The 13156-nt window shown below is 40.8% G+C and overlaps 1 protein-coding gene across 5 annotated transcripts in view; it reads left to right on the forward strand.

Annotated features, from left to right (window-relative positions):
* klhl4 (kelch-like family member 4) overlaps positions 1-13156 on the forward strand; it is a 164970-nt gene that overhangs the window by 57185 nt on the left and 94629 nt on the right. Inside the window, exon 1 of one of the 5 annotated variants that reach the window (XM_061900327.1) lies at positions 8102-8506. The exons of 3 other annotated variants lie outside the window; for them this stretch is intronic. In XM_061900327.1, coding sequence (XP_061756311.1) covers positions 8487-8506 — 20 coding nt within the window. In that variant the 5' untranslated portion in view covers positions 8102-8486. Of the gene's footprint in view, positions 1-8101; positions 8507-11451; positions 11560-13156 lie in introns of those variants that run through there. One more of the 5 variants, XM_061900328.1, reaches the window with a different exon arrangement.

Raw genomic sequence — 13156 nt, forward strand, 5'->3', positions numbered from 1 at the left:
AGAAAAGGTGATGTAACACAGTGGTGAACATGCCCTTTCCCAACTACTTTGGCATGTGTTGCAGCCCTGAAATTCTAAGTTAATTATTATTTGCAAAAAAAAAAACAAAGTTTATGACTTTGAACATCAAATATCTTGTCTTTGTAGTGCATTCAACTGAATATGGGTTGAAAAGGATTTGCAAATCATTGTAGTATATATATATATATATATATACATATATATATATATATATATATATATATATATATATATATATATATATATATATATATATATATATATAATATCCATCCATCCATTTTCTACCGCTTATTCCCTTTTGGGATCGCGGGGGTGCTGGCGCCTATCTCAGCTACAATCGGGCGGAAGGCGGGGTACACCCTGGACAAGTCGCCACCTCATCGCAGTATATATATATATATATATATATATATATATATATGCAGAGTCACACAGAAGTCCAGCATTGTAAATAATCCACACAAAAAATCAATCAACTTGTTCCTCATCCCATTTTGAGATAATCATGCATCAGTGATAAAGCATTTTTTGTATTTTTTTTTTCCTCTTGCCTAAAAGTTTGTGCTAAAAAGCAAAGTTAGACCTTTTTTAAAAGTCATGTATTCAATGTTATATTTAGCAGCAGTGGCTAAATAAAACACGACTTCCCTCGACTGAACTTTTACCCAAACCCAACCCACTGTGAGTGTGTCAGAAATTCATGTCAATTTTTTTTTCTCCTCCCCCTTTTCACAGAACGGACGTCCAGTGGTATTTTAACCTCGGGGTCTGTTGTGTGTTGTCCGCGTCCCGCATTCCCGTGCAGATAAATGATGCATGTGGCGGGGGAGGTTAAGAGGGGAAAATGTGCAGATCTTGGCAGAAAGCATCTGACGTACACCCTCCATTGGAGGATGGACTCCTCCAGTCAAATAAATTACTATTCATTCATTCATAGCTGATCTCACCCAGTCATTAAAGAACATGAAGTTTTTTGCATTCCAAGAAGTCTTTAGTGTATTTTGCAGTATTGGAACGAGTGGCCAATATGGTAATATGTGCTCTGCATTCGTTTAGATCAGAGGGTGTCCAAAGTGCGGCCTGGGGGCCATTTGCGGCCCGCGTGTATATGTTTAACGGCCCCACGTCACATTTTAAAAATACGATTAAAAAAGTTTTAAAACGTAAAAAGTGATATACAAGAGCAAAGGGGTGAAATGTAACAAGAAAATGTTGCAATGTTTACTCTAATACAGGGGTAGGGAACCTATGGCTCTAGAGCCAGATGTGGCTCTTTTAATGACTGCACCTGGCTCTCGGATAAATCTGAGCTGACATTGCTTAACAGGTTAAATAATGAATAATTCAACTTGTAATCATAGTGTTAAAAATAACATTCAAAATATAAAACATTGTCTTGCATTTTTATGTTCCAGAAGTTGCGTTAATGGTAAGAAGTAATTTATTTATTATTGGTTAGTAATCCATTGTGATCCAAGCTCGATCTAGGACCAGTCCAAGCCCGAGGCATCTTTTTCATTGGTGTTAATGTGACCAAAAAACAATAGCTGTTTACACCCCCCCCCCACCCCCCCATTCCTTGAGAAGTGAAGTAAATTATATTTGTATAGCGCTTTTTTCTAGTGCAGGGGTAGGGAACCTATGGCTCTAGAGCCAGATGTGGCTCTTTTGATAACTGCATCTGGCTCTCGGATAAATCTGAGCTGACGTTGCGTAACACGATAAGTAATGAATAATTCCACTTGTAATCACAGTGTTAAAAATAACGTTCAAAATATAAAACATTCTCATGCTTTTTTTATGTTCAATAAGTTGCATTAATGGTAAGAGGTAATTTATTTATTACTGGGGGTTCTTCAGACCACCAAGAGCCTCTTTTAGGGTTACAATGTTGTTTTATTTTATTTTTCTCTCAGTTGCTTTCCAGCAGTTGTCTTTTTCTCTTTCGTCCTCACTCGCGCTCTGGCTCCAGCCCCAACCCTATCTCTCCTCCTGGCTGCTGCTTATAACAGAGCGACGGGTGATTAGATAACAAGGCCCAGGTGGGCCATCTAGGCACCTGTCGCTGATTTTGAGGCCGGTCCTGGCAACATCTTGCTTTGCTGCAGGCCCGCAGGCCACGCCCCCTCCACAGTTAGCTTCAGAATAACAATGTTATTATAAAAAATAAGAGACCTATTATACTCTGGAAATGTTTGTCTTACTTAAAAATGCACACGTTTAGTTGTGTTCAGTGTTAAAAAAAAATATTATATGGCTATTAGGGAAATACATTTTAAAATATTTGGCTTCTTGGCTCTCTGAGCCAAAAAGGTTCCCGACCCCTGCTCTAGAGCCAGATGTGGCTCTTTTGATGACTGCATTTGGCTCTCAGATACATCATAGCTGACATTGCTTAACACCAGACCTGGGCAAATTAGGCCCGGGGCCCACATGCTCTATGCTTTTTAATCAGGCCCATCGGACATTCCAAATATTTTTTTTAGATCTTCAAGATGGAAATTGTAGCTGCCATCATGATGTGCAGTGATGTTTTCCAATGGCCGTGACTCTTGAACTATACAAAGTAATTCAATGGTTGAAATCTGCTCTTTTGCATGATATACTAGTTACTATGGTAATATAATTAGTTACTATGCTAATGTAGTTTGTTACTATGGTAATCTAAGTCACGGCAGCTCTGACGAGGCTCCAAGTAATGTTTCCAGAGCAGTCAACCTGAAATGCGGGTGTCAGGGACAGATGCGGAAATACATTTTTACAACAAAGTTCTAACACCTAGTGATTTATATCAGATATATCAGATTTTAAGTGAGTTTTTCCCCCCCCTCACTTTCATATTTTGATGTGTTTGTTGCGTTTTGCTTGATTGTAAAACATGTTGATCGAAAGGTGGTGTTGTCAATATTCAGTGTTTTATCGTTCATAGTTAATATTGTAAATCCACGTTCTTTATTTTCATGTACGTTCTGAGTGTCTCGTTCAGTGAAAAAAATGTCAAATTCCATTCTGTCAGACATTATTGTGAGTTTTTGTATTAGTGTTCCTAAACGTTTATCAGATATACCGGCCCCCAGACACATTTTTGCCTCTAAATTTTGCCCCCCGAGTTAAAATAAATGCCCAGGCCTGCCTAACACGATTAGTGTTAAAAATAACGTACAACATATAAAACAGTCTCATGCATTTTAATCTATCCATCCGTTTTCTACCGCACCTGTTCAAGAAATCGCATCAATAGCAAGAAGTATTTTATTTATTATTGGTTAGCTTCAGAATAAAAATGTTATAAAAAAAATAAGACTTATTATACTCTAAAAATGTTGGTCTTTCTTAAAAAAATGCATGCATTTAGTTGTATTCAGTGTTAAAAGATATTATATGGCTCTCACATTAATACACTTTAAAATATTTGGCTTTCATGGCTCTCTCAGCCAAAAAGGTTCCTGACCCCTGCTCTAATAACACAAAGCTGCCATGCAGGCTGTTTCTTTCGTTAAAAAATAATAATGAATCAAAATCAATGTCGTTATGAATTATTGACCGATTCAAGGCTCGAATTACGTCACGTTAAATTTTCCAGCAGAGGGGGGCTCACCTGGGACGCCAGGTGTTGCCGATGAGCCCTCTGGAGGTGTCGTGGGCCTATCATTGAAACGCCGGTGAGAGAAGGTGCCCACCTGATGACCCCAATGAAGCTGACAACCATTACCCTTCCTCCTCTCTGCCCCCCATCTTACAATCCCACCCAACCAGGTCTAACACCACAACCACTCTGAGGCAGCGCTGAAGGAGGTAGCCTATTATTTCCACTCTACTCAGGTTATCTTGTATCATGGGATTGTTCTATCTAGTCCTAAAATTGAACCACTTTGACATATTTTTAGGGGAAAACATTTTCTGTTTGCCACATAAAAAAATGTTTTTTTTTAAAGAAGGGCCTGAAATGAACAAACAAAAAACATAAACAACAATAAAACTTATGATTGACGGATGGATCTGAAGTTGATCTCGAGATTATTGTGTTAAAAGTAAACAGTAAAAAAAAAAGTATAATTTATTTTCTAACACTTTAAAGCAGGGGTGTTACATCTGTTCGGCATCGTGGTGCCGGGTTCGATTCCCTCGAGGATGCGTGGAAATTGAACACAGCAAAGGTAAGGTTTAACTATTTATTTGAAAAACAAAAGGTGCTAGAAAACAAAAATACTGGAGCTAAGAAAAGGCCAACAAAAGACGCTAGCATGAAAGCTAGGCTAAACAAATCGTAAACTAAACTGGCACATAGGCACAAAACAAAACATTAAGCATTAGAGCTAAGAATGACTAAAATTGCGCAGCGTGAGAGCTCGCCAGAATAATACAGGAATTGCATGTAAGCAAAAGTGCAAAGCAGACGTACCGTTGTGTGAAAACCAACTAGAGTCCCAGGCAGAAGAATGAAAAGAGGAAGGCTTATAAAGGGAAGATGATTAACAGAGAACAGGTGTGCAGGAACCGGAGTAACAGCTGAAACTAATAAGTAACCATGGTGATGGACTAAACGGGAAATAAACAGAGAATGAGAACAAAGATGGAAAAACAAACAATATGTGAAGATCCGAGTCACAGATCGCAACAAGGGGTGTCAAACTCAAACACAGAGTGGGCCAAAATTTAAAACTGAACGAAGCCGCGGGCCAAGTTTGAACAAATTAATCCTTTAAAAAGGACCCAAACAAGTTTTGCATTGAATATTGACCAAGCAAGGCTTATATAACTTTACAGTGACATGCAAAATCGAGTTTGAAATAATAATGATTAAAAAATATCAATGGCATATCAAATAAAATAAAAATACAGATTGAATGCCTATTTTCGACGGCTGGTTCGAGTCGGGGCGGGGTTTGGTGGTAGCGGGGGTGTGTATTGTAGCGTGCCTGAAGAGTTACTGATACAAGGGATTCTGGGTATTTGTTCGGTTGTGTTTATGTTGTGTTACGGTGCGGATGTTCTCCCGAAATTTGTTAGTCATTCTTGTATGGTGTGGGTTCACAGTGTGGTGCTTATTTGTAACAGTGTTAAAGTTGTTTATATGGCCACCCTCAGTCTGACCTGTATGGCTGTTGACCAAGTATGCCTTGCATACACTTGTGTGTGTGTGTGAGCCGCATATATCATGTGAGTGGGCCGGCACGCTGTTTGTATGGAGGAAAAGCGGACGTGGCGACATGTAGAGAACACCAAAGGCAGTGCTTTTACGGCCCGCCCCCAATATTATTGTCTGGGTGGAAGTCGGGAGAAATTCGGGAGGGGCACTAAACTTCAGGAGTCTCCCGGGAAAATCAGGAGGGTTGATGAGTATGAGTATTAGTGGTGAATGCGGTGTTACAGCGGCGGGCCAGCTCTAATGTTAATTTGATATTGCCTCAAGGGCCAAATGAAACAATACAATTTCATTTGGCCCTTGAGGCAATATCAAATTAACAATAGAGCTGGCCTGCCGGTATTATAGGCACTGCCTTTAGCGTTGTCTACAATATGTTCTCACGTCCGCTTTTACTCCATACAAACAGCGTGGCGGCCAAGTCACATGATATATGCAACTTGTACACACACTTAAGTGAATGCCATGCATACTTGCTCAACAGCCATACAGGTCAGACTGAGGGTGGCCGTATAAACAACTTTAACACTGTTACAAATATGCGCCACACTGTGAACCCACACCATACAAGAATGACTAACACATTTCGGAAGAAAATCTGCACCGTAAAACAACATAAACACAACAGAGCAAATACCCAGAACCCCTTGCAGCACTGACTACCACCAAAACCCGCCCCCCACCACCAACCCCACCCATCTCATTATTATTTTTTTAAAGATTTATTAGCCTGTGGAAAAATGTAATGTTGATATTTACCTCAGAAGGCTGCAAATAGAATAGAGGCATTAATATTCAATATTCAATGCAAAACTTGTTTGGGTCCCCATTATAAGGTTAATTTGTTCAACCCTTGGCCCGCGGCTTTGTTCAGTGTAAAATTTTGACCCACTCTGTATTTGACTTTGACACCCCTGATCTAGAGATTTGAAACTTGAATAATAATAAAAACAATAATAGTGAATAATGACACATTTAAATTTTTTTTTTTACCAAAACCCTTTGGGGTCCCTGAGATCAAGCCTGAGTGGAGGCCGAGATGTATATTTTGTATACGTATATCGTATTGTTTTTTAAAATAAAACGTTTCAAAATGGCCCCCGCTTGCTTTGATTTTTCAATGTGCGGCCCTCAGTGGATAAAGTTTGGACACCCCTGGTTTAGATGCCTTTGTGGGCATGTGAGACAAGCCTTGTAAACCTCACAGTTTTTGCTCACATGCTCTATAAACACTAAGTACCATTTGCATGTCCCCACCAAGCATGATGTGGTATGCCCTGGGTAATGAGCTTCACTCTTCAAGCTGACATTATCTCCTCAACTATTCAAAATAATATATATAAACACACTCGGGTTGTACGGCTAATCGGTACTAGTAAAGTACCGCGATACTAATGAATGAAAAATGGTACTATACTGCCTCTAAAAAATAACGGGCACTCCGTCCTCACCTCGTGACATTGCTGGTTTTTACGAGGGGCATGTTCGGCAGCGCACAATCACCGAGTACTTACAAGCAGACACAGCGTGTAGGCAGAAAAAGGGAGAACTTACACATTTTGGCTTAAAAACTGAAGATAAAGGCGGCATAACACTGAAACACCCTCAGGAAGATGAACAAAGTAAGTTTCTTACAAGTACCTTTATCACCGCAGGAGGAGGAATTGATAAACATGCGTCGCTACAGACCGTCGGAGGATACAATAGCTCAGCGGGGTCACCGCAATGTATGTAAACAAATGCTATGGGGTGGATCTACACCTGACATCCACTGTAATGATACCAAGTACAGTAGCGTATCTCGTCGACACGACTATGCTACTTTTTATAGTCACAAAATATTTTTTTGTTTTTTTATTCATGTTATGTTTATAAGGTCAGGAAACACGTATAACCAATGTATGATCCTGTAACTACTTGGTATCGTATCGATACCCAAGTTTGTGGTATCGTCCAAAACTAATGTAAAGCCTGTTTATCGCATTTTAACAGAAGTGTAGATAGAACATGTTAAAACAGAAAGTAAGCAGATATTAACGGTAAATGAACAAGTCAATTAGTAATTCATTTTCTACCGCTTGTCCCTCATAATGTTGACAAAATAATAGAATGATAAATGACACAATATGTTACTGCATACGTCAGAAGAATAATTAGGAGTCTTTGTTTGTTTACTTACTACTAAAAGACAAATTGTCTAGTATGTTCACTATTTTATTTAAGGACTAAATTGTTCTTTGATTGCAATAAAAATAATATGTTTAATGTACGTATCGAAAAAAAAAAAAAATATATATATATATATATATATATATAAAGAGCCTACACATACACCCTCCGATGAGGTGGCGATTGTAGCTGCGATAGGCACCAGCGCCCCCCGCGACCCCAAAATGAATAAGTGGTAGAAAAAGGATGGATGGATGGAGCCTACATATACATTGTCATGATCTGTGTTTTGGATCATGTTTTCTGTTTAAGACTCCATTAGTTAATGTTTGCACTTCCTTGTTTACTTTGTCACCGTGGTTACTCATTGTGTTCACCTGTCTCTGATTAGTGCTCACCTGCTTCCCGAGCACTAATCAGAGGCAGTATTTAAACCTGTCTTTGTCAGTTTTTTCGCCCCAAAGTTCATGCTGGTCCTTCATGCCATAGATCCATGCTCGTTTTCCTGTCAAGTAAGTTTTGTTTATTGTCCATGGTTTTGTCTAAGTTGTGTTTCCGTCTTGTGCGCCCCCTTTTTCTTTTTTGTTTGTACTTTTTTGTAGCTTCTGAGTTAAAGATTAAATCATGTTTCCTGCACGCCATGTCCCGAGTGGTCCGTCTGCCTTCCTGGGGGAACGACCCCACAGTAAGCTGCGACTCCCCCCCCTCATCTTGACACACACACACACGTTGATACGTTTCCAAGATGGCGGTGTCCGGACGGGCTGCAATATCGCGGAGCTCTTGCTAAAGATGGAACATTTGGCAGAAATACCGGACAATTCTGCAAACTTCATGGCTGGCTCACATCGTGGTCACTCCGTGATCACGTACGACCGCCAGACACTTCTGGATGTGGACATATCGGGCCGTTTTGGACTGATAGACGTGTGCTTGCTAGACGTGCTAACTAGCATGGGAATAGTTCGGCGGCTACATCCAGCGGCCTGTGAAGCAGGGGAGTATAGTAGCAGCGGGGGCCGTCTACGGAGCAGACGCCAGCAGTGTGATCGGAAACGCGGATGTCGAGCGGGGCTAAAAACAAAGCAGAAGGCTAATCCCCACAAACACCACTTCCATCCATCCTGAAGCCGGATTTAAATGGAAGATGCGAGACTACTGGTCTGGGTAAGGAGTCAGTTAAATTAGAACAAGTTTGTTCTGCTTTGATTGTTTCAGAGTTGGACATGTGTTCTACTGAGGCGGCAAACTATGATGTGTGCAGTTTATCAAAGCAACAAACAAACAATCGGAACATGCGTTTTACTGAGTTGGCAAACTATGATGCGTGCAGTTTATCAAAGCAACAATCAAACAATCGGAAAATTCCCGGCGTATCAATTCCTAGATATGGTCGTGATTATACTAAATGCACTGGGCAAAATAAACACAACATTATTAATATTGCTACTACGGATAATTTGATCAAAAATTCCCTAAAACAGCCCACTACCTATAATATAGGTTTTTTAAACATAAAATCATTGTCTCCCAAAACGTTGTTAGTTAATGATATCATCAGAGACAACAATCTTAACGTCATCGGTCTCAGCGAAACCTGGCTTAAACCAAACGACTTTTTTGCGCTAAATGAGGCATGTCCTCCTAACTTTACACATGCGCATATTGCCTGTCCTCTTAAAAGGGGTGGGGGGGTCGCACTAATATACAACAAAAACTTTAACCTTAGTCCTAACATAAATGATAGATATAAATCGTTTGAGGTGCTTACTATGAGGTCTGTCACACCGCTGCCTCTACACCTGGCTGTTATCTACCGCCCCCCAGGGCCCTATTCGGACTTTATCAATGAATTCTCAGAGTTTGTTGCTGATCTAGAGACACACGCCGATAATATAATCCTAATGGGGGACTTTAATATCCATATGAATACCCCATCGGACCCACCGTGCGTAGCGCTCCAGACTATAATTGATAGCTGTGGTCTCACACAAATAATAAATGAACCCACGCCTCGCAACGGTAATACGATAGACCTAGTGCTTGTCAGGGGTATCACCGTTTCCAAAGTTACGATACTCCCGTACACTAAAGTATTGTCCGATCATTACCTTATAAAATTCGAGGTTCAGACGCATGTTCGTCAAACTAATAATAATAATAACGGCTATAGCAGCCGCAACATTAATCCGGCCAGAACGACAACTCTTGCTGACCTACTGCCCTCGGTAATGGCACCATTCCCAAAATATGTGGGCTCTATTGATAACCCCACTAACAACTTTAACGACGCCCTGCGCGAAACCATTGATAACATAGCACCGCTAAAGTTAAAAAAGGCTCCAAAAAAGCGTACCCGTGGTTTACAGAAGAAACTAGAGCTCAGAAATTATTATGTAGAAAGCTGGAACGCAAATGGCGCACGACTAAACTTGAGGTGCACCGTCAAGCATGGAGTGATGGTTTAATAACTTATAAACGCATGCTTACCTTAGCTAAAGCTAAATATTACTCAAATCTCAACCACCGTAATAAAAACGATCCTAAATTTTTATTTAGTACGGTAGCATCGCTAACCCAACAAGGGACCCCTTCCAGTAGCTCAAACCCACTCAGCTGATGACTTTATGCAATTCTTTAGTAAGAAAATTGAAGTCATTAGAAAGGAGATTAAAGACAATGCGTCCCAGCTACAACGGGGTTCTATTAACACTGACACGATTGTATATACGGCGGATACTTTCCTCCAAAATAGTTTCTCTCGTTTTGAGGAAATAACATTAGAGGAATTGTTACAACGTGTAAATGGAATAAAACAAACAACATGTTTACTTGAACCTCTTCCTGGGAAACTGATCAAGGAGCTCTTTGTATTATTAGGTCCATTAGTGCTAAATATTATAAACGTATCACTTTCCCCGGGCACTGTTCCCCTAGCATTCAAAAAGCGGTTATTCATCCTCTTCTTAAAAGACCTAACCTCGATCCTGACCTCATGATAAACTACCGACCGGTGTCTCACCTTCCCTTTATCCAAAAAATCCTCGAAAAAATTGTTGCGCAGCAGTTAAATGAACACTAACGATGGATTCTGATGCGTCATCTATGTTGCTGCTCCTCGATCTTAGCGCTGCTTTCGATACCGTCGATCATAATATTTTATTAGAACGTATCAAAACACGAATTGGTATGTAAGACTTAGCCCTGTCTTGGTTTAACTCTTATCTTACTGATAGGATGCAGTGTGTCTCCCATAACAATGTGACCTCGGACTACGTTAAGGTACCGTGTGGAGTTCCCCAGGGTTCGGTCCTTGGCCCTGTACTCTTCAGCATCTACATGCTGCAGCTGGGTTACGTCATATGCAAACACGGTATTAGCTTTCACTGCTATGCTGATGACACCCAACTCTACTTGCCCCTAAAGCTGACCAACACGCCGGACTGTAGTCAGTTGGAAGCGTGTCTTAATGAAATTAAACAATGGATGTCCGCTAACTTTTTACAACTTAACGCCCAAAAAACGGAAATGCTGATTATCGGTCCTGCTAGACACCGAATTCTATTTAATAATACAACTCTAACATTTGACAACCAAACAATTAAACAAGGCGACACGGTAAAGAATCTGGGTATTATCTTCGACCCAACTCTCTCCTTTGAGGCACACATTAAAAGCGTTACTAAGACGGCCTTCTTTCATCTCCGTAATATCGCTAAAATTCGCTCCATTCTGTCCACTAAAGATGCTGAGATCATTATCCATGCGTTTGTTACGTCTCGCCTCGACTACTGTAACGTACTATTTTCGGGTCTCCCCATCTCTAGCATTAAAAGATTAAAGTTACAGACATTTGGCGGAAATGCCGGACAGTTCTGCAGACTTCATGGCTGGCTGGCATCGTGGTCACTCCGTGATCACATACGACCGCCAGACACTTCTGGATATGGACATATCGGGCCGTTTTGGACTGATAGACGCGTGCTTGTTCGACGTGCTAACTAGCATGGGAATACTTCGGACGCTACATCCAGCGGCCTGTGAAGCAGCGGAGTCTAGTAGCAGCGGGGGCCGTCTACGGAGCAGACGCCAGCGGTGTGATCGGAAACGCGGATGCCGAGCGGGGCTTAAAACAAAGCAGAAGGCTAATCCCCACAGAACATCACTTCCCTCCATCCTGCAGCCGGATTTAAATAAAGGATGCGAGACTACTGGTCTAGGTAAGGACTCTGTTAAATTAGAACACGTTTTTTCTGCTTTGAGTGTTTCAGAGTTGGACGTGTGTTTTACCGAGGTGGCTAACTATGATGTGTGCAGTTTATCAAAGCAACAAACAAACAATCGGAAAATCCCCGTTACTGAGGTGGCTAACCATGATGCGTGAAGTTTATCAAAGCAACAAACAAACAATCGGAAAATTCCCGTTGTATCAATTCCTAGATATGGTCGTAATTATACTGAATGCACTGGGCATAATAAACACAACATTATTAATATTGCTACTACGGATAATTTGATCAAAAATTCCCTAAAACAGCCAACTACCTATAATATAGGTTTTTTAAACATAAGATCATTGTCTCCCAAAACGTTGTTAGTTAATGATATTATCAGAGACAACAATCTTAACGTCATCGGTCTCAGCGAAACCTGGCTTAAACCAAATGACTTTTTTGCGCTAAATGAGGCATGTCCTCCTAACTTTACACATGCGCATATTGCCCGTCCGCTTAAAAGGGGTGGAGGGGTCGCACTAATATACAACGAAAACTTTAACCTTAGTCCTAACATAAATAATAAATATAAATCGTTTGAGGTGCTTACTATGAAGTCTATCACACCGCTGCCTCTACACCTGGCTGTTATCTACCGCCCCCCAGGGCCCTATTCGGACTTTATCAATGAATTCTCAGAGTTCGTTGCTGAACTAGTGACACACGCCAATAATATAATCCTAAAGGGGGACTTTAATATCCATATGAATACCCCATCGGACCCACCGTGCGTAGCGCTCCAGACTATAATTGATAGCTGTGGTCTCACACAAATAATAAATGAACCCACGCATCGCAACGGTAATACGATAGACCTAGTGCCTGTCAGGGGTATCACCGTTTCCAAAGTTACGATTCTCCCGTATACTAAAGTATTGTCCGATCATTACCTTATAAAATTCGAGGTTCAGACGCATGTTCGTCAAACTAATAATAATAATAACTGCTATAGCAGCCGCAACATTAATACGGCCACAACGACAACTCTTGCTGACCTACTGCCCTCGGTAATGGCACCATTCCCAAAGTATGTGGGCTCTATTGATAACCTCACTAACAACTTTAACGACGCCCTGCGCGAAACCATTGATAACATAGCACCGCTAAAGTTAAAAAAGGCTCCAAAAAAGCGCACCCCGTGGTTTACAGAAGAAACTAGAGCTCAGAAATTATCATGCAGAAAGCTGGAACGCAAATGGCGCACGACTAAACTTGAGGTGCACCATCAAGCATGGAGTGATGGTTTAATAACTTATAAACGCATGCTTACCTTAGCTAAAGCTAAATATTACTCAAATCTCATCCACCGTAATAAAAACGATCCTAAATTTTTGTTTAGTACGGTAGCATCGCTAACCCAACAAGGGACTCCTTCCAGTAGCTCCACCCACTCAGCTGATGACTTTATGCAATTCTTTAGTAAGAAAATTGAAGTCATTAGAAAGGAGATTAAAGACAATGCGTCCCAGCTACAACGGGGTTCTATTAACACTGATACGATTGTATATACGGCGGATACTGCCCTCCAAAATAGTTTCTCTCG

The sequence above is a fragment of the Nerophis ophidion genome, linkage group LG05 (assembly GCF_033978795.1).
Source record: "Nerophis ophidion isolate RoL-2023_Sa linkage group LG05, RoL_Noph_v1.0, whole genome shotgun sequence".
In the NCBI taxonomy this organism is placed as follows: domain Eukaryota; kingdom Metazoa; phylum Chordata; class Actinopteri; order Syngnathiformes; family Syngnathidae; genus Nerophis; species Nerophis ophidion.